Here is an 18,429-nt window from a genome sequence, read left to right as displayed (position 1 = left end):
TGGGCTGCCTTTCTTGAGCCTGCTTATTTCCAAATCCCAGCAGGCAATGAGGCGGAACCTATGGCTCCGAGGGTGAGTCATTCGCCTTTGCTCGCAGAGCTGGTGAGAGGAAGAGGGGGCATTCCAGCCCAGCTCCGTCTACCACAGACATACGGCCCAGACCTGTGGGAGTGTGATCAGTCACCTACACGCTTTTATGCTCTTCCCGGGGCTATTTTTATTTTACTCACAATGTGCAGTGGGACATCTGTCCTTTCCCTGGGAGCTTGTCATTCTCCCCGGGGGGCTGAAGAAATGTTTGCTGAAGGCAGGGACCGAGGACATGACAGTCCACTCATGGGCCACCCACACTGCTGTCATTTATTCATTGCTACTCAGACACTAAACAAAGCCCCAGTGGGTGGCCGGGGGATTCTCCACTGTGGCAGCTCAGGCTGATTCAGGGGCTGCTGGTGACACCTGGACATGCTGGAGTCCTGACAGGGCTCTGGCCATAGCTCTGCTCAGACCACACTGCCCAGGACGAGGTGGCAGCTCTCCTTTCTTGATATCTGACCCTAGTTGGGGACGTCCCCATGATCCCACATGTATGTGCCTGTGTGTATGTTTTATGTCTTGAGAAGGCAAAGGTCAAACATAGGGCAGGTCGAAGGCTGCTTCCTTCAGCGGCCTAGAGGCCTCATCCAGGACAAAGCCTCCCTAGAAGCCTCCCTCAGTGGGTCTTCTTCCCAGAAGGGAAGAGAACTTTGTGTGTCTGGCTCACCCCTCACCCATCAGAACCCCCTGCAGATTTCTCCTCCCCTTCATTGACCAGAGTTTAGCATATATTTGCCTAAACCAAACACTGGCCAGAGATATGAGCCCACCTGACAGGTTTGACCCAATCAGGTGTCCTGGCCCTGCCTGAGGTACCCTGAGACACCTGGCCGAACAGGAGATGGGTCTCTGGTCCCCACAAAGGCCGCCCTGCCCAGGAGGAGAGGAAGGTGGCCGTCAGGATCTGCTTCAGTTCTTGCTGTGGTCTGGGGACTTTGGTTGAGTCACCCCAGAGGGCCCTGTACGCGGCCTGGAGGGGAGGCATTGGTTTCTCTTCATGCCCTTTGTTCACTGTTTCTCTGGTTTTTGCCTATTCGCTAACCTCACGCGCACCCCAGACAGCCCTGGGGAGATGCCCCAACCATAGAGACTCCCGAGTTACTCAGTTATTAGTGTTATTCAGCACTCTCATTTTCCAGAAAGGAAAAACTGAGGCACACAGAGAGAAAGAGTTCTCCAAGACTCCAATCTCTCTTGAAGAGGTTGGTGGTGGAACTGCAAAAATGTCCAGCTCTCCATGCCGGCAGTGTTCATTATTCTTAGTTATGGTTTCAGCTGATACTCCCCACGAGCCTGAGAGTCAGCACTGTAGATATGTATGGAGAACAGGCTTAGAGGGCAAACGTGACTCTTATCACACAGAATATAAGGTTCTGAGCACCCAGAGTGCACGCTTTGGGAGTGGTGATTAGGAACTGATAACAGGACAACTGGACTCTTCAGCCTGGCCTGGGGTGTGGGGACTGGTGTGCCCCTCTTTGGAAACTCTTCCCTCACCCTGTCTGCACCTGGCTTTGCCAGGGCTCTTGCCCAGCTCCCCTGCCCTCCCTCCCTCCCTGAGAATTAATGGAGAGGTCAGGGGATGCCTGCACCCTTTGTCTCCTGGACTCTAGAACACAGGCCTCATTGTGTGCCTGGGAAAGTGGATAAACAAGCAGCTGGGGCCTTTGGCCCTGAGGCCCCAGAGGAGGGCCAGAGCCCTCTGGAGGGGTGGCAGGAGGAGAGACTGGCCTACAGAGAGGGCAGAGGTAGGGTGCTTCATGCTCTGCCTCCTGCCTCCTCTACTGTGGGAGGAGGCCAGGGCAGGGAGAGGGGAAGAACCAGCTAGTCACTGCTTCTCTAAGCCAGTGGTTCTCAGCCTTCCCAAGGAAGGGACCCTTTAGTGCAGTTCCTCCAGCCATAAAATGGTTTCCATTGCTACTTCATAACTAATTCTGCTACTGTTACGAATCACAGTATAAATAGTTTTGAAGACAGAGGTTTGTTGAATGGGTCATGACCATCAGGTTGAGAACCACTGCTCTAGGTGCCCCACCCCTAGTAGGACATGCTGGTAGGTTAAAGCACTGCAACCAGCCTGCTGACCAGCCCTGTCCTCAGACCCTGAATAACCGTGACCTCCTCCCACCTCCTGAGTGCTGAGATTACAAGAGCGCCACCATGCCCATGTTCTGCAGAGGCTCTAACTCGGAGCTTCCATCTTAGCTACACCCCAGCCTCAGGCTTCGGATCTCACGGCCGTCCCAGGCCACCGGCCTTTGCAGAACTCCCTCTCCCCCTGCTCCCTTTGCTGTCTGTTACACCTGCTTCCCCTCTCCTGGCCAGCTCCCAGCACCCCGTACCACTGGTCCCGGAACTTACGCTGCCCCCAATCCAGGTTCTGAACCTGACCTCTCACAGGTATGTCTTAAACTTCAGACCTCCATTCTGGCTGCTTCCCTGGTCCTAATGTGCTTCTGAGGACAGAATCTTTGGGATCAGTAGCTGGCTAGGCCACCTCTCTGGCCCTTGCACTTTCTTTTTTATGTGTAGAGGGGTTTTGCCTGCATGCATGTCTGTACACTAGTGGCTGGGGTCCGTGGAGGCCAGAAAAAGTTAGGTCCCCTGGAACTGGAAATGTTAGATCCCCCGGAACTGGAGTTACAGATTGCTGAGCCACCGTATGGGTGCTGGGTATTACATCCCGGTCACCTGGTAGAGCAACCAGTGCTCTTAACCGTGGCGCCGTCTCTCCAGCCCTATTTGGTTTTGTTTTATGTATATGGGTGTTTGCTTGCGTATGTGTGTGCACTATTTGCACTCAGTACCTGTGGAAGCCAGAAAAGGGTGTCCCATCCCCCGGAACTGGAGTTACAGATGTCTGTGAGCCACCATGTGGGTGCTGGGAATCGAACCCAGATCCTCTGGAAGAGCAGCCCGTGCTCTTAACCAGCGAGCTATCTCTCGAGCTTCCCGCCTTTTAAAAAGTAACACCCTGTTTTGGTGTGTGTGTGTGGTGTACACCCATGAGGATGGGAGCATGTGCCCATGTGTATGGAAGCCAAAATAGGATGTTGGGTGTCTTCCTCTGTATTCCTCTATCACCCTTGACTCATTGCCTGGAGGCAGAGCCTCTCATTGGACCTGAATCTTTTCAGCTTGGCGAGCAAGACAGCATCTGTCTTGGTCTCCTAGTGCTGGGTTTATTGGCCCATGTAGCCGGGCCCTGCTTTTTATGTGGGTGCCGGGAATTCGAATTCAGGTCCTCTAAAACCCTCACCACTGAGCAGCTTCCCAGCCCTTATAAATTAACCTTTTGAGAGCATTGTCTTTCACTCAGCAGAATGCGTCTGGGCTGTCCTGTCGTTGGATTCACCCTTCCGTTACAGTGACTTTGCTCACCTCCCACGGGGAGGAAAGTTAAGATGTTTCATGATCGGAGCAATCACATATAAAGCTTCCGCAGCCACTGTGCACAGTTGTGTCTGCAAATGCAGAAGCCAGAATTGTCAGGACCCCTGGAGCTGGACTTACAGGCAGTTGTGGGTGCCAGGAACTGAGCTCAGGTCCTCTGCTGAGCCGGCTCTACAGCTCCCTTACTAGAAGTTCTTAGTCATGGGCTAGTGAGGTGCTTACCACAAAGTCTGGTGACCTGAGCTTGATCCTGGAACCCACACAGTGGAAGGGCAGAACTATCCTCTCTGGCCTCCACAGGAACCTGCACTCCTGTGTGCAAACCCCGCCACCACACACACACACACACACAAACAATAAAATAAAATTGTAAATGTTCATCATTGCTTCATGGAGGATGGTTATGTCAACTGCCTTAAAATATTTTTGTTACTCTGATTTTAATATACAGTCCCCAAAGCAATCTAGCACAACAACCCTCTGATGAAAGATTGTAACAGCTGGGTCATCTTAGGGTCACTAACTGTCTGTTACCATCTTTTCCACTACACATGGTTAGCAGCTTTTCCTGTTTGTGAGTTGGATAATCTTGGATTATGTGCTAGCACCTTGAGGACTGTTAACACTCTGGGTCCTATTAAAAGTCTCTGAAGAATGTCAACGTGGTGTGGGTTTGTTTTTGATTAAGAGATGTTTCCAGTTAGCTTGAAAGCTCGCATCCTCACTTGTCCTCTGTAAGCACAGTTCTAACTTAGCCAGCTCAGTTCCCAGAGCTGTTGCCAGTCTCTTCAGAACTCCCACAAGGATGCACACCCAGGGCCGGTCCAGTGCCCTCCCCAGATGCCCAGGACTGAATTGACCTGCTTGCTTCCTCTGCAGCCCAGGGCAGTGCTCAGGACCTCAGCCACACGCTAAGGGTTGCCATCTACTCCCGAGCTCTGCCTTAGGGGCTCCTTTTCCCATTTTTTTTCTTTCTCCCCACCCCTGTCCACCCCCCACTACTCCTCTCTACACAAACACGACTCAGTGGCTGCTGCCAGCACTCAGTTTTAGGACTTGAGATACACACACACACACACACACACACACACACAGAGGGAGGGAGGGAGGAAGGGACAGATAGAGGGATGGAGGGAGAGAAAGAAACAACTCGGCGTTTTCCTCATTCTGTGTCTCAGATGGGACTCTTCCTCAGCTTTGCATCAGAAAGGGTCTCTTCTAGGGCCTCCTCTCTCCACATCTGCTGCACAGGAAATAGGAAAGGAGAAGTAAAGATAACCTCTAAAGTTCAAGCTCCCCGCCCCATTCACCTTGCAGAGCCTTCTTAAGTTCCCCACAAGGGTGCTCAGTGGTGGCCAGTGGAGAGACAGGCTGTGGGGGCGGTTATTCTAGCTCACCCAGAAGCAAGTGTGTTCCCTGCTTGGTTCTCTTTGTGTTAGGGGGCTTGCTTTGAGTCAGGCCTCCCTGTGTGGACTGGGCTAAAACTGGTGAGCATCCCGCTGGAGGCTCTGGGACATGTCCCCACCTTCCTCTTCCCCGAGCTTTCGTATTGGCATCTTAGTGACAGGCTTGAAGCCTACCATCTGTCTCGGATGCTAGCTGCCGACCTTCCTTTTAGCAGAACACTATCCTTTAACTAACTTCCCTTTAACATTCTTAAGCAGGTTTTCCTGTACTGGTGTCAGTTTTTCTAGGAAAAAAAAATCCTTAGCTTTGCTCTTTCTCTGGTCATAAGAAGCCCCCAAAATTATAAGGTCATAATCACTTCCGTAGCAACAATTCCTGGGGGTTGCCTGAGCTCAGCTGCCTCCCATGGCTATATGACCTTAACCCCAAATGTCTGATCCTTGGATATTTCCTCATCCATAAAATGGGAATAAGAATTCTGTTCAGATCCAGAGGCCAGTGAGGCTGAAATAAATCTGTCTATGGAATGATAGAACAGGGCCAGGCGAGCAGGCAGCTGCCCGGCACGTGCTCTGACTTCTGGTAGAAACAGTTTATATTAATTCAGCACCTCGAGGTGCTGAAAGCCACAAGCTAAGCGTATTTTCTTGTTCAAAGAGGCAGCTGAGACCTGAGCAGAGGACTGCTTGGCCTTCTCTGGCTGGCCAGGCCTGCATGGGGGTAGTGTGGGAGGAAGTTGGGCCTGGGGAGACCTTGCTGGTGAGCTAACCACAGAGTGGCTCAGCGTCACAGCATCCTTCCGTCAGAGAGCTGTGACTCTGGGGGATAAATGGAGAAAAGCTGCCTGAGGAGAAGAGCAGCAGAAACAGAAGGGGAAGCCTGGTAATTGAATGGTTCCCAATACTTAAGATCAGTATTTCTGTGCCAGCAAAACCACCAGTTCCCCTGGCAGCAAGCTCTGGTCCAGCTGTGCGTGCAGCAGCTGTTCCTATCATCCCTGCCAGGCCTGTAGCATGCTTTCTCCTCTCGTGGGAGCCGGAGGCGCCTGGGACTGCCCCGCAGCCACACACGCTGGCTCTCGGTGTTATCTCGGTGCTGATGTGAGAGGGCCCCTTCCCCTTCCGGGGACTCGCTTCCTCGCCAGTCAGCAGACAGCCCCTGACGGATTTCAGATTAGCAATGTCAAAGTCAGGCATCCCTCTGCACCCTTCTCTGTGGGGTTTGGTTTTGCTGGCTTCGATTGTTTCCTGAGACAGGGTCTCTCTTGCGGCAGAGGCTGACTTCAAATTCAGTCCTCCAGTGCCTTCATATTTTTTTGGCCACGTTAGGGATAGAGGACAAGGCTTGCACATGCCCACAGAGTGACACTTCCAGCACAGAGCTGTCTCTGTACAGGGGGCATAGGGGAGTTGAGTCAGTACTCCATGCACTCAGGCTGCTTAGAGCCCCACTCTGGCCCACTAGAGGCCACACGCCTTGCAGAGGTCAGGGAAGCAATAGATAGCAGCCCCTGGTACTCTGGGGTCAGGAAGACTTGGTTCAGCAGCTGCCACTGCCGGTGACTGCCTAAATGGCTTAATTTCTCTGAGCCTCAGTGTCCTCAAATGCAGCATGGGAACTGTCATAACACCTACTGTTTAAGTAGCTCAAAATGAGCCCTGATGGGCCTAGCAAGGATTTTTCACCCCTTTCTACAAAGCACTGCTGGGTCTCATTTAAAAAGCCATTGCGACAAGTGGTGGCAGCACACGCCTTTAATCCAAGCACTCAAGAGGCAGAGGCAGGTGGATCTCTGAGTTCAAGGCCAACCTGGTCTACAGAGCTAACTATAGGATAGCCAAGGCTACATGGAGAAACCCTGCCTCAAAAAAAAAAAAAAACAAAAACAAAAACAAACAAAAAAAAAAACTAAACAAGCCATTTGCAACCACTGTTGGGGCCTTTATGGATGCTAACTGTATGTGACGTAAGGATTTCCTAACCACACAGTTTCCACAAGGCTGTCTTCTAATATACATGGCCTCTACCCTGGAACCGCCACCCTCCTGTGGGGTGTAGCTCTGTGGGAGTAGCTGTAGAGCAGTTGTGAGTCCCTAACTGCAACCTGGACCATAGCTCTGTGGACAGTGTGGTCCTTACAACCTCACATCTGTCTGTCATCAGACACCCCGACTCCCACCTCTGATTTCTCTAGAATCAGAGGAAGTCCCAGTGATGTCCCCAGGCCCTAGGCATTAGGGACTCGGGGATTAAAGGGTCCTAGTCCTGTGGACTTCAGAACCCAGCTGTCCCTCAGAGCGCATGAGGCTGGACCTTCTCTTCAGGCCCTCTGACGTAGATGCCTTGGATTTGTCCCCCAAATAATTTAGTCATAGCTCCTGACCTTGGAGAGGGCTGTAAGGATAAGGTCCTGGAGGCTGGAACATGGGGGTCGGGGTACCCCAGGCGGTCCATACATTCACGGGCTCTCTGTAATGACAGGGGGTGTGGCAGGAGGAGAGGAGGGTGGCCAGCTGGAGCTGTGGGTGAGCTCCCCCATAGCCTGCAGGTGGCACCTGGGCAGTGCTATTCTCAGAAGCCACGTCATTGCCTGACAGTGCCAGTGGCTTCCATGGTAGTGGGGTGGGGGTGGGGCTGACAGCTGAGGGGCCGAGGATACTCTGGCCAGGCCTGAGCTGGCAGAAAGCCTCTTCCCTCTTACCTGAAATTCTGCCGCCCCACGAAGGCTGAGGGGAAGGGGCTGGGGCCTCCTCAGATGTGGCTAGTGCACAGTGGTGCTATGGTTCTCTCTGAACCTCTGCTATAGCATCCTTCTTAGAGTTGGGATGCCTGTATCCAGGGATGCTCCACTAGGTGCTGGGTTCAGAAACATGTTAGGACATTGCATGGCCATGGGTTATCCCTTAAACTCAGCAGGGTGAAAAAGCTGGAGTAGAGGTACAGGCTCACAACCAACATGCTCAGGAAAGGAGGCTGCTGTGGTAGGGGCTGGACTCACTGAAGCCCACTGAACATAGCTCCTGATGCTGAACTACTGCAGTGCCCAGGGATTCAGATGCCTGCTGCAGTGGCCATGCTGGACAAGCATGGGCGTGCAGGAAAGAGTCTGTGAGCAGGTGAGGCTTCCCACCTGCCTGTGCTTTGGCACTTGTGACAAGCAGAGCAGGAAGGAGGGCAGACCTGCCGGTAATGGCGCCGACAACCACAGCAGGGACAGAGCCCTTCCCTGCATGTGGGTCTGTGTTCCCAGCATCCTCTTGTACCATCACCTGCAGCCCAGCTGGAGAGGGAATTCCAGGAAGAGCTCGTCCCTGTTTTATAAACCTTTCCTCGAGGAGGATGTATACAGACACCTGCTCTCCATCGTGCAGGGCACCAGAGACAAACCGAAGTACGATTCCATCAGAGTACAACTTGGGGAGCCACTGAGACTATCACGCTTACCTATAAAGTATGGGTCACCCCAAAATAGCTGCATCACCAAAAAGTCTTCCCCTACTGGAGATGACGGTTTCCACAGATGGTGACGACTTGGGGGGAAGCCTAATGTGGTGCATGAGCGTGGGTGTGTGTACATGTGTGACTGTACATGCGTGTGTCCAGGTGACCATGTGTAACTAGCCAGCTGCCACCATCAACACCAGACATGTAGGAGAGGCTCAGTGGCCAGTTGTTGAATGAGTGAGTGAGTGAATGAATGAATGAATGAACGAGTCTTATGAAGGGCCGCTACCAAGATACAAGCTAATTTGGAAAAAAATATCAAGAAGCTAAAATATATAGACTGGGAATAAGGCTCCTTAGCACGCCTGCCTAGCATGCACAAGGCCCTGGGTTCAGGCCTCAGCATTTCGTGAAAAAGGCACAGTGACATATGCTTTTAATTCCAGCATTCTGGAGGTGGAGGCAGAAGGACCTGAAATTTGAGGTTATCCTTGGCTACATAGCAACTCTGAAACCAACCTAGGACACATAAGACCTTGTCTGCCCCCCCCCCAAAAAAAAAGGTGTGTGTGGGGGGAAGTTGTCAGTCAGGCTTGCTGGTGCATGCCTGTAATCCCAGCACTCAGAAGGCTGAGGCAGGAGAACCCAGAGTTCCAGGCCAGCCTGGGCTACGTAGCCAGACCCTGTCTATAAGACAGACAGTGAACCTGGTAGCAGACTGTTGGCTTTCGGTGGGCTGTCTTTGGGCAGGGTCTGGAAAAGCTGTGGACTACACCCTACACTGTTTTAAAGCCTCTTTATTATTATTTTTTCACTTGGGTCTTAAACAGAAGGGAATTACATAATCCCAGGCAAGAAGACTAAGCTGGGAACACTGGTCCTTCTGACTTAATCAGCGAACCCCACCCCACTTCATTCCACCTTCTTCTCTTGGGGTGCCTGGGGTGCTTCACACACGTCCTCTTTCCTTCCCAAAGGTGGAAAAACTTGTGAAGTGTTTGGATCCCAATGACCTGGGGAGAATCAACTTCAAGGACTTTTGCCGAGGAGTATTCGCCATGAAAGGTGAGGTCCCTTTGGGGTCCTGTCTGGCAAGGAGGCCAGCATACAGGGGTCCCAGAGCCCCGGGTGGGTTCCCAAAATGGGCTCTGTTCCTAGTGACCCATGGAGGCTGCAGGGAATGGTCTTGGGTGTGGGTAGTGCATGGAGCTGTGTCTCTCTCGGGTCCCACCAGCAGGGCAGGACAGCCTTTCGGCCCTTCTCATATCTGCCTCCCTCAGGAAAACCGCTCCTGTCAACTTCCTCCTCTTGCTGTCTCTCTCTGCTAGGATGACTGGGCTCCAGAGGAGTTTCCCAGGACTTCCCACTTCAGCCTCAGGGATTTGCTCAGTCAGTCAGGAGGGCTTACCTAACTAGTCCAAAGCTCTGGGTTCCATTGCCAGCTATGAGAGAGAGGAAAAAAAAAATAGTCAAATGAACCCAGTTCCGGCCACATCTAGAGAGAGCTGGCTGCTCTGTCTCCTCTCTTAGGTATTCCTTATTTACTAACTGCCTTCTCTCCTCTTAGCCCTTCCTAATTCCCTATTTTCTTCCCCCAATCCTCTTTTTCCCAAAAAAATTCCAAAGTCAGTTTTGAGACACTCATAGAATACTCAACTTTTCCATCACGTTCCCCCAAGCTCCCGAGAAAATGGCTTCAGGGGGCCAGGAGGACTTCTGAGCCCCCACCCCCACCCCCCGGCTGCCTGGAGAACGGGAGCTACTTCCAGAGGTATCCTGTCACCTGTGAGGGGTCAGGTTCTCCCGTCTGTGGTCAGGTCTGGGCGAGCTCATCTCCGCAGCATCCTTGGAGGCCCAGGAAGTAGCAAGAAAGCAAGAATTCTGAAGCAGAAGTGAGAGGGAAACAGAAGCTCATTGGGGGAGGGGAGGGGACCCAGAAACCCCAGCTAAGAAGTTCTGCAGGGATTTGTTTGAGTCTGTAGGCCAACTCAGACCACACCTGCCCTGTGCCTGGGCTAAGAAGGAAGGTTGCAGGTGGAGCACAGAGGAAAGTACCTCCTAATTTAGGCGCTTCCCTGAACTCAGCCTGCTCCTGCATGTGCGGGTGTCCCCTCTGTTTGTGCCCCCTGGAGTCAGTCCCGTGGAAGAAGCAGGTGCCTTTCTGACACCTTGTGCAGCAGCGTCCTGAACCAGCCCCAAGCAACTGAGCATCCCCTCACCCGAACCCCCCCCTCCCAAATCCGCCATTGTGTTTGAGGACATTGGCCACCTGTTTCCTCCAGCTCTTCCCTCCTAGGCCTATTAGTCAGGAGAGCAGCCATGGGGCTGAGACTCAGACCACTCACTCGCTGTCCGTCCGTCCATCTGTCCATCCACAGGGTGTGAGGAGCTGCTGAAGGACGTGCTGTCGATGGAGAGTGCGGGGACCCTGCCATGTTCCCCAGACATCCCAGACTGTGGGGAGCAGGTAAGGGCTGTGGCCTCTGCGCCCGCCATACTTGGCTACCCTCTGCATTCGAATCTGGGCTCGGCTTTGTGGCGTTGGGAAGGACCAAGCCTTCCACTGATGACCTTCCGGCATCAAAGTCAAAAAAACAACTTCAGGAGAGCTGGGTAAGGTGGCACATACCTCTGAGCCCAGCCCCCAGGAGGCCGAGGCAGGAAGATTGCTACAGGTTCGAGGCCAGCCTGGGCCGCATTGCAAGACTCTGTCTCAAAATAAAACAAGAAAAGAAAAAAATATCACTTAGGAATGGGCACAGTAAAGCTCTTAGGAAGGCATGGTGGAATAGGAACTGGGGCCACATAGTGTCTTCCTCCACCTTCCTGGTGATGTTGAGGGAAAACTGAGGCCCGGGAGAGAATGGTGGACTTGAGGCCAGATGGGCAGGAATGAAATTTTTTTCTCTTCATCCACTGTGTCTGTGCAGATAGGTTCTGGGTGGTTTCTTGTTTTGTTTGTTTGTTTGTCTGTTTTGCCTAAAGAGTCGTTTCTCCAGGCTCTGGCATAGATGAAGTGCCCAGCAATCAGGCTCCGCCCGACGCCTCCCAGTGAGTGCGGAGTTCAGGGTTAGGGACTCTCTCTTCATGCTGGGGTTGATGGCTCACTGAGGAACAGCCTCATGAAAGAGACACATGCAGAGAGGTATGGGGAGCTGGGTGTTTGTATGCCCCATCTGCAGGCACTGGCTTCCCCGTGAGCTGCTTGCTTACCAGCCTGAGACCACCTCAAATCTGATTGTTCAGGAGTGTCCGTAACCCGGGGACTCTGAGATAGCAGAACAGTAAAGGGTGCCCGTCACCAACCCCGAGAACCTGGGCTCAGTCTCTGCCGCCCACATAGGTGGAAGGAGGGAACTGACTCCTCACAGGTGGTCCTCTATTCTGAGTACAGGTGTGCACACACTCACACACACACAGTCACATACACACTCACATTTCTACATACACACAGTCACACACACATATACACACACAAAATAAACATATAATTAAAATTTTTAAATTAGTTTTCATAACCCATCCTCTATCCCCCCCTTCCACCTAGGAGTGTGGAGTTGGGGAGGGGATGAAAGTCCCAACTATGACCTTTCTTCCACCAGCCCCATCACGTGGCATCTAGAGGCACCATCCTGTCACGTCAGCGTCATGAACTCCGGTGTGGGTAACAGGAAGTGGCTAGGCGTGAAACCCACTCCTGTCAGGAAACCCCCAGATCTCCAGAGCTCTGTGCCTCTTTTCTGTCCGCCGCTGAGGTAAACACGGTGACCAGAAGAAGTTAGGGAGATCACAGAACGTCCTAGAGGGAAACATGAGCAGTCACACAAGGTAGAGACCTGTTAGGCAGGAAGTGAAGCCAAGGCTGAGGAGGTGCCCTGTATGCTGGGGTGCTTTCTGCTTCTGCTAAGCTAGCTTCCTCACACACCTCGGGCCCGCCTGCCCTGGGCTGGACCCTCTTCCGTCCACGAGGCATGAGTTAAAACCTCAGTCATACCCACAGTTCAGCCAGAAGCAGGCAAACCATCACTTGTGGGTGTCCCTTCTTCCCACATGTAGCAAGCTGACGACCAACAAGAGCCATCATACAGATCAAATGCCATGACTCTTCTTCTAATTTTATTTTGTATTTTTACGTATCTTTGGTTTTAGTTGACTTCTGTTCTCTCCCCACTCTCTCTGCTCCCCATACCTTTCTGTCCCTAGTACTTTCCCTTTTTACTTTCATGGTACATGTGTTCCTGCCCCTTTCCCTTAAAGCCTCTGTGGTTCTCTTGTCCCTTTCTGGTTTCCTGCCTTCTATACATACTTGATTCCCATAAATACGTTGTGTTTGTGTGCGTGTGTTACATTATAGTCTCTTTTGATCCATTCTGTTATTATTATTAGATGATGTGTTTATAAAGCAAAGAACTATTCTTGCAAGCACAGCTTTGTACTACAGAGATGGCTTAAATCACTATCTACAGTCTCCAGGGAACCTTCTGGCTGGATAAGGACTGTTTTGGTTTCTCACCCACGTCAGCTCCAAAACCTCTCTGGCTCTGGGTAGTACATCACCCAGAGGCCACTCCCCTGAGAAGTGAAACAATCCTGAGGCCACAGTAGCTTCTGACCAGGTTCTTGGGAAGCTTCTGGATGCTGGGGTACAGGTGGGCTTCTGTGGGTAGGACAGGGGGGAAGGAACCTGTAAGACATCCCATAATGCTGAGGGTGGCCAAGCAGACTGTGTCAGGGACGTTCGAGGAGTCGCCAAGAGGCAGAGCTGTAAGGAACTCAGGTAAAGATTGTGGTGGCCAGGGCTGAGTGTGGCCGGGTGGTAGATTGTTTACCTAGGTTACCGTGATCGATGTGGTCACCCTGATCAGACTGAGAAGCACCTGGAGCAGAGGCTCTCAACCTTCCCAGTGCTGTGACCCTTTAATGTGGTTCCTCACGCTGTGGTGATCCCCAGCCATAAACTTATATTCACTGCTACTTCATAACTGTGATTATGAATTGTGAGACTCCCAAAGGGGTCGGGACCCACAGGTGAGATCCACTGACCTAGAGAATTAGGAAGGGCCACTTCAGGGTGTGTGGGAGAGGGTGTTTCCAGAGAGGGTTAACCAGAAGGAGATCTTTCCTGAATACACGGGCAGCACCCTGCCATCAGCTGGAATCAAAGGACAAGAAAGGGAAAAGCCCCGCTGCCCTTCTGCTGTCCTTCCTACCAGGAGGTCTGAAGCTTCTGCCACACATTGCTACTGTCATGTTACTCTGCCTTACCTCAGGCTACAAACAGTGGAACCAAAGCAAACCCTTCCTTCCTTCCTTCCTTCCTTCCTTCCTTCCTTCCTTCCTTCCTCTTTTCCTTCCTTTTTTCCTTCCTTCTTTCCTCTTTTCCTTCCTTTTTTCCTTCCTTCCTTCCTCTTTTCCTTCCTTCCTTCCTCTTTTCCTCCCTCCCTCCCTCCCTCCCTCCCTCCCTCCCTCCCTCCCTCCCTCCTTCCTTCCTTCCTTCCTTCCTTCCTTCCTTGTTTTTTTGGCCTCTGTCACAGAAACAACAGGTCTAACACATCAGTCTAGGGCAGGAACAGAGCAGTGAGATTTGTAAGGTGGGAACTGTTGTGGGTCTGGGGTTGTTCAGAGATCCACCAGAGTGACCATGAATACAATTTAATACATAAGAAGCTTTATTAAATAGTGGCCAGGCCTATGGACACTGGCCAGGTACATACCTAAAACTCATGCTCAGAGTGTGACTCATAATTACATTAGTCAGGGGCCTATAAAGGCAAAACTCATGAGGCCTCATCTGTTCTGCCTTCGTCCAGTGAGGGGCAAGAGTACACCCAGCCCATGTCCCTCCACCTGCCTGTGATCAAGCTCATCCTGTGCAGTTGGGGCAACCAAGCTTGTCTACAGACGTGAAAACTTGTGGCTTGTCACCTTCCATGACAACAGCCCCCAGCATTCCAGGAAGTTACCTGTCCTTGGGCAGGTGGAATTTACAGGTTAGAGGCTTTTGTTTTGTTTTGTTTTGTTTTGTTTTGTTTTGAGACAGGGATTCTCTGTGAAGCCCTGGCTGTCCTGGACTCACTCTGTAGACCAGGCTGGCCTCCAACTCACAGAGATCTACCCGCCTCCGCCTCCCAAGTGCTGGGATCACAGGCATGCACCAGCACCACCCAGTGAGCCATATTTGTTTTATAGATCTCGTAAGCACAGCAATTTAAACTTAAAACATAACTCCAGCCATCACAGGAACAAGGAAACTGAGTAATTGGACAAAGGGTCAAGGCAGCAGAGGACCTCCTTACTGTCTCAGCTAAAACCCTCCTGATCTCTGGTAAAGCATGGAGCAGCTTAGTTCCTGTCTTAGTGGCATGAAACACCATCCTGAGAACGAGCTCTTTCTGTCCAGCCTGCTTAGTGCGGAGGCCGGGGCCGGACCAAGAGAACTTGTAAATTTTGTCTAACAGTGTGAAGGTGGCAGAGACTAAAGCCCCAGCAGGTATGGGGCCGGGTAGGAGTCAGGTGACCAGGCTGTGCCCAGCATGAGAAGCGTCAGGGGTGGGCCAGGATAACTGTGGCTCCAACTGTGTGCAAGGCCAATGCCAAGGGTTCCCGATCTGCCTTACTTGGCCTAGTACATGGGTGGGGGTGGATGTGTTTGGGGCCCATGGAACCAGATCTGAGACAAAGAACCCCCAGCATGGGGCAGACACTAAGTGACCCCAGAGTCTTTTGGGGTCCAGCCTTTGCAGAGTGAGTCGGCTGTAGCATCATTTAAAATGGGGTCTGTACCTCACTTTGGCCACTGACCAGCCAGCCATGCAACCTCAGCAAGTTCTCCTCAACATCTCAGAACTTCAGTTTCCTTGACCATAAAGCAAGACTTGCTCAACAAGTCAAGGTCTGATTTAACGAGAAGCCAAATCAGGGACCCACAGTCCCCCAAACCTCTTCATCCCTCTTACCCTCGGGGTCCAATGTTTCAAAGGCATGTCAAAATGGAGCCTGTGCCAAGAAGTTGGAGAACAGAGAAACACTGAGGTCAGGGTTATTTGCAGGGGTACCCAGGAGCAGGGACATGCTCCTGTGGGCTCCAGCTGCTTTTGTGATGTCCATGCTGCCTCACCCCCTGCCAAAAAAGATGGTGCATTCAGCAAAGCAGAGAAATAATGTTGGAGGACCTGACCCCCAAAAGGAATTCTTTGTGAGGCAGTATGGTTTTATTGTTGTTGTTTTTGTTTTATTTTGTTTCTCTGAAGTCCAGAGGCTCCAGGGAGGCAGAAAGATGGAGTCAGCGATCACAGCAGCCTCCAGCTCCTTCCCTCTTTCCTGTGGGATTGTGTAATATGTATGTGTTTGTGGTTTTAAGCCTCTTCCGGGAAGACCTCTTTCCATTCTCTACACAGCCCAGGCCCTAACAAGTGGCTTATCTGGCCAGAGCATCCACTGAGCTGAGGCTGTATCTAGGCAGACGTGGCAGGTGACCTGGATTGTTCTGCTTAGCAGAGTTGGTGGACCCGGGTCAGTTCCTTCCTGTGGGCTCCTGAGTGTCACTGAACCAGCCAGGCAGAGTGAATCCTCAGAATTCACAGGAATTCCAGCTCCGGGAGCAGATGGGGGCAAAACCATGGCTCATCAGAGGCAGGATCTGAGGTGGCAGCTAGAGGCAGATCCTAACTCTAGGGACCAGGCTCCCAGCACCATGCTGTGCTCTGTCTGTCCCCTAGAGGTCAGCCTGAGACCAAGACCAAGAAGCCAGCCAACTCCTGGCTCCTGTGCATTGCCAGCGTGTCCCCAGGGGATGCAGATCTGAGCAGTGGCTGGGGAAGGAAGGTGGAGTGTAGCACCAGCTGAATGTCAGGACACAGCACACACCCTCAGTGGAGGGAGATGAGCCCCTCGGGGTGTGGGCACCACTTCCAGCGTCATGGCTTGGTGGGAGTCACCTTGACACGGTGAAATGCTTTCCTGTTGGCTGCAGGGTAGGCCTCTGCCATGTGCTCCTCTTCCAGGTCCCATGGAACCCCTGATGCCGGGCACAACCCTGGGTCTTTGGCCTGGGCAAGTCCATTCCGGATGTTTCTCTAAGCATTAGATTCCAACTCTGCAGGGTGTTCTCATCCTCAGAGCCTGTCACAGCTGTCAGGGAAAGCGGCACTGAGTATGCCAAACCTTGAACGTGTTCCTCGATTCAGGAAATGTTGGTCTGGTGAGAGGATGCCAGAAGGTGTCCAGGGCTGGTGTCTCCAGAACAAGCCCCTCCTGAGCCCAGCCTGCTCCAAGGGCTGGCTGCTGGTGTTTGCTTTTGTGTAACCCCCAGTCCATGCGATGAGGAGAGCTGTGGAGACATGGGCCCACGGGCATCAAAACAAGGGGACGCTAGCCCGGCCTGTGGTCACCCCTTGGCAGGCAGAGAAGCGAAACCTAACCACGCACGGTGAGATTCTGGGTGCTTGGTCATCTGCCTGTGTGGGCGGATTAATAGGGAACCCGTCACACCAAAAGGGCGTCAGGTTACCTGCTCCCCCGGCGTGGCTGCCTGTGTCAGAATCTAGTGTTACCGTTCACCTGAGCCCAGGCCAGAAAGTCACCCGTGGTGCTCTCATCCTCTGAGGCTCCCATGCTCTGCTCCCCAGAGCCCTCTTCTGTCACAGCTGCTGCCTACCCAGTTCCCTGCTGTTTCTCTCCAGAGCCCACCTTGACCACAGCCCACAGCAAGGGATGAAGTGTGACCTCAGGTCCCACCTGTTTCTCACACCCCAAAGCTGGTGATGCCAAACCTCCCCTGTTTCATTTAACTTTACTGTGTCAGCATGCGTGTGCACTGTGAAGGCCAAAAGAGGACATACTGTGCCCACCTCTACTCTGTACTCCTTTGAGGCAGGGTCCCTCCTTGAGCCGGAAGCTCAAGTTTCCTCAGGGTTCAGGTTACAGGACTGGCTGGGATTCCGCCCAGTTGGTTACACGGGTGCTGGGATCTGAGAGCTGAGCCCCAAGTCATGGCTGAATAGCAAGCACACCTGTCCACCGACCCATCTCTCCAGCCCCCATCTACTTACTATATGGGAAGGCTGTGCTGCGTCTCAACTCTGGGTCTCAGTGAAGTTTGTCTCTCTCTGGGCCTTCTGTTCTGCCCACTGACTGTCACAGGCTGCCTGGTGCTGTGTCTTAAAACTTCCTCGGGCATCTCTTTCTCGGGGTGCCCTTTGCTCCAGCCTGGAGGAGGATCAGCGTTGGGCCTCCTGGGGTCCTGGCCCATCTCAGTCCCTGCCTCAGTCTTACTCTCCAAGTGGTACCATTGTTCCATTGTGGGGTGCCAGTGATGCTGGAGCAGCAGGCTCTATGGAGCTCCTCTCTTTCACGGCAGGGCAGAACCTGCTTCCTCAGTGTTTCCTTAAGCATCTAGAAGATTAGCTATCTAGAAATGGAGTCATTATAGCAAAGAAAGCACAGATTTTATTTTCGGCACAAATTTTTGTTGATGTTGGTGCTTTGAAACAAGATCTCACTCCGTGACTCTGGCTGTTTTCAAACTCAGTACGAAGCCCAGGCTGGCCTAGCATTCACTATGTAGCCCAGGCTGGCCTTGAAATACAGTCATTCTTCTGCCTCAACCTCCCAATTCTGGAACCCACCAATAGACATGAGCCACCAATCCAGCTTAAATTAAAACAGATGTTTAGGGCTGGAGAGATAGCTCCAGGGTTAGAGCTTTTGTTCCAGAGGACCCAGATTTCCTTCCCAGCGCCCACATGACAGCACACAACTATCTGTAACTCCAGTCCCAGGCAATCCAGTGCCCTCTTCTGACCTCTGTGGCCACCGCATTCATGGTGCACATGCATACTTACAGGCAAAACAAAACAAATGAAAGAAAAATAAATCTTTTTTAAAATAGATTTTTAATAGTTTAGTAATTTTTTTTGTCTTTAATGAATGCAGCCAAGAAGACTGCACCAATTATATTTTACCAGTTATACCAAAGACTGTACAGTTTACAAGTGCTGTTTGCTCCCCGTCACCAAGTCCTGGTATCACCAGGCCACTGCAGCCTCCCCTCACTAGTACCATAAAAGACAACTCGTTACTGCTTATCAC

At 52.1% G+C, this 18,429-nt stretch overlaps 1 protein-coding gene across 2 annotated transcripts in view; it reads left to right on the top strand.

Annotated features, from left to right (window-relative positions):
* Rab11fip4 (RAB11 family interacting protein 4) overlaps positions 1–18,429 on the top strand; it is a 109,390-nt gene that overhangs the window by 19,145 nt on the left and 71,816 nt on the right. For both annotated transcript variants that reach the window (XM_060387177.1, XM_021630968.2), the window contains exons 2-3: positions 9,318–9,405; positions 10,719–10,807. In XM_060387177.1, coding sequence (XP_060243160.1) covers positions 9,318–9,405; positions 10,719–10,807 — 177 coding nt within the window. The remainder of the gene's footprint in view (positions 1–9,317; positions 9,406–10,718; positions 10,808–18,429) is intronic.

Source organism: Meriones unguiculatus, chromosome 7 (assembly GCF_030254825.1).
Source record: "Meriones unguiculatus strain TT.TT164.6M chromosome 7, Bangor_MerUng_6.1, whole genome shotgun sequence".
Classification (NCBI taxonomy): Eukaryota; Metazoa; Chordata; class Mammalia; order Rodentia; family Muridae; genus Meriones; species Meriones unguiculatus.
Note: the sequence above shows the minus strand (reverse complement) of the source record. Positions and strands in the feature narration are given on the sequence as shown.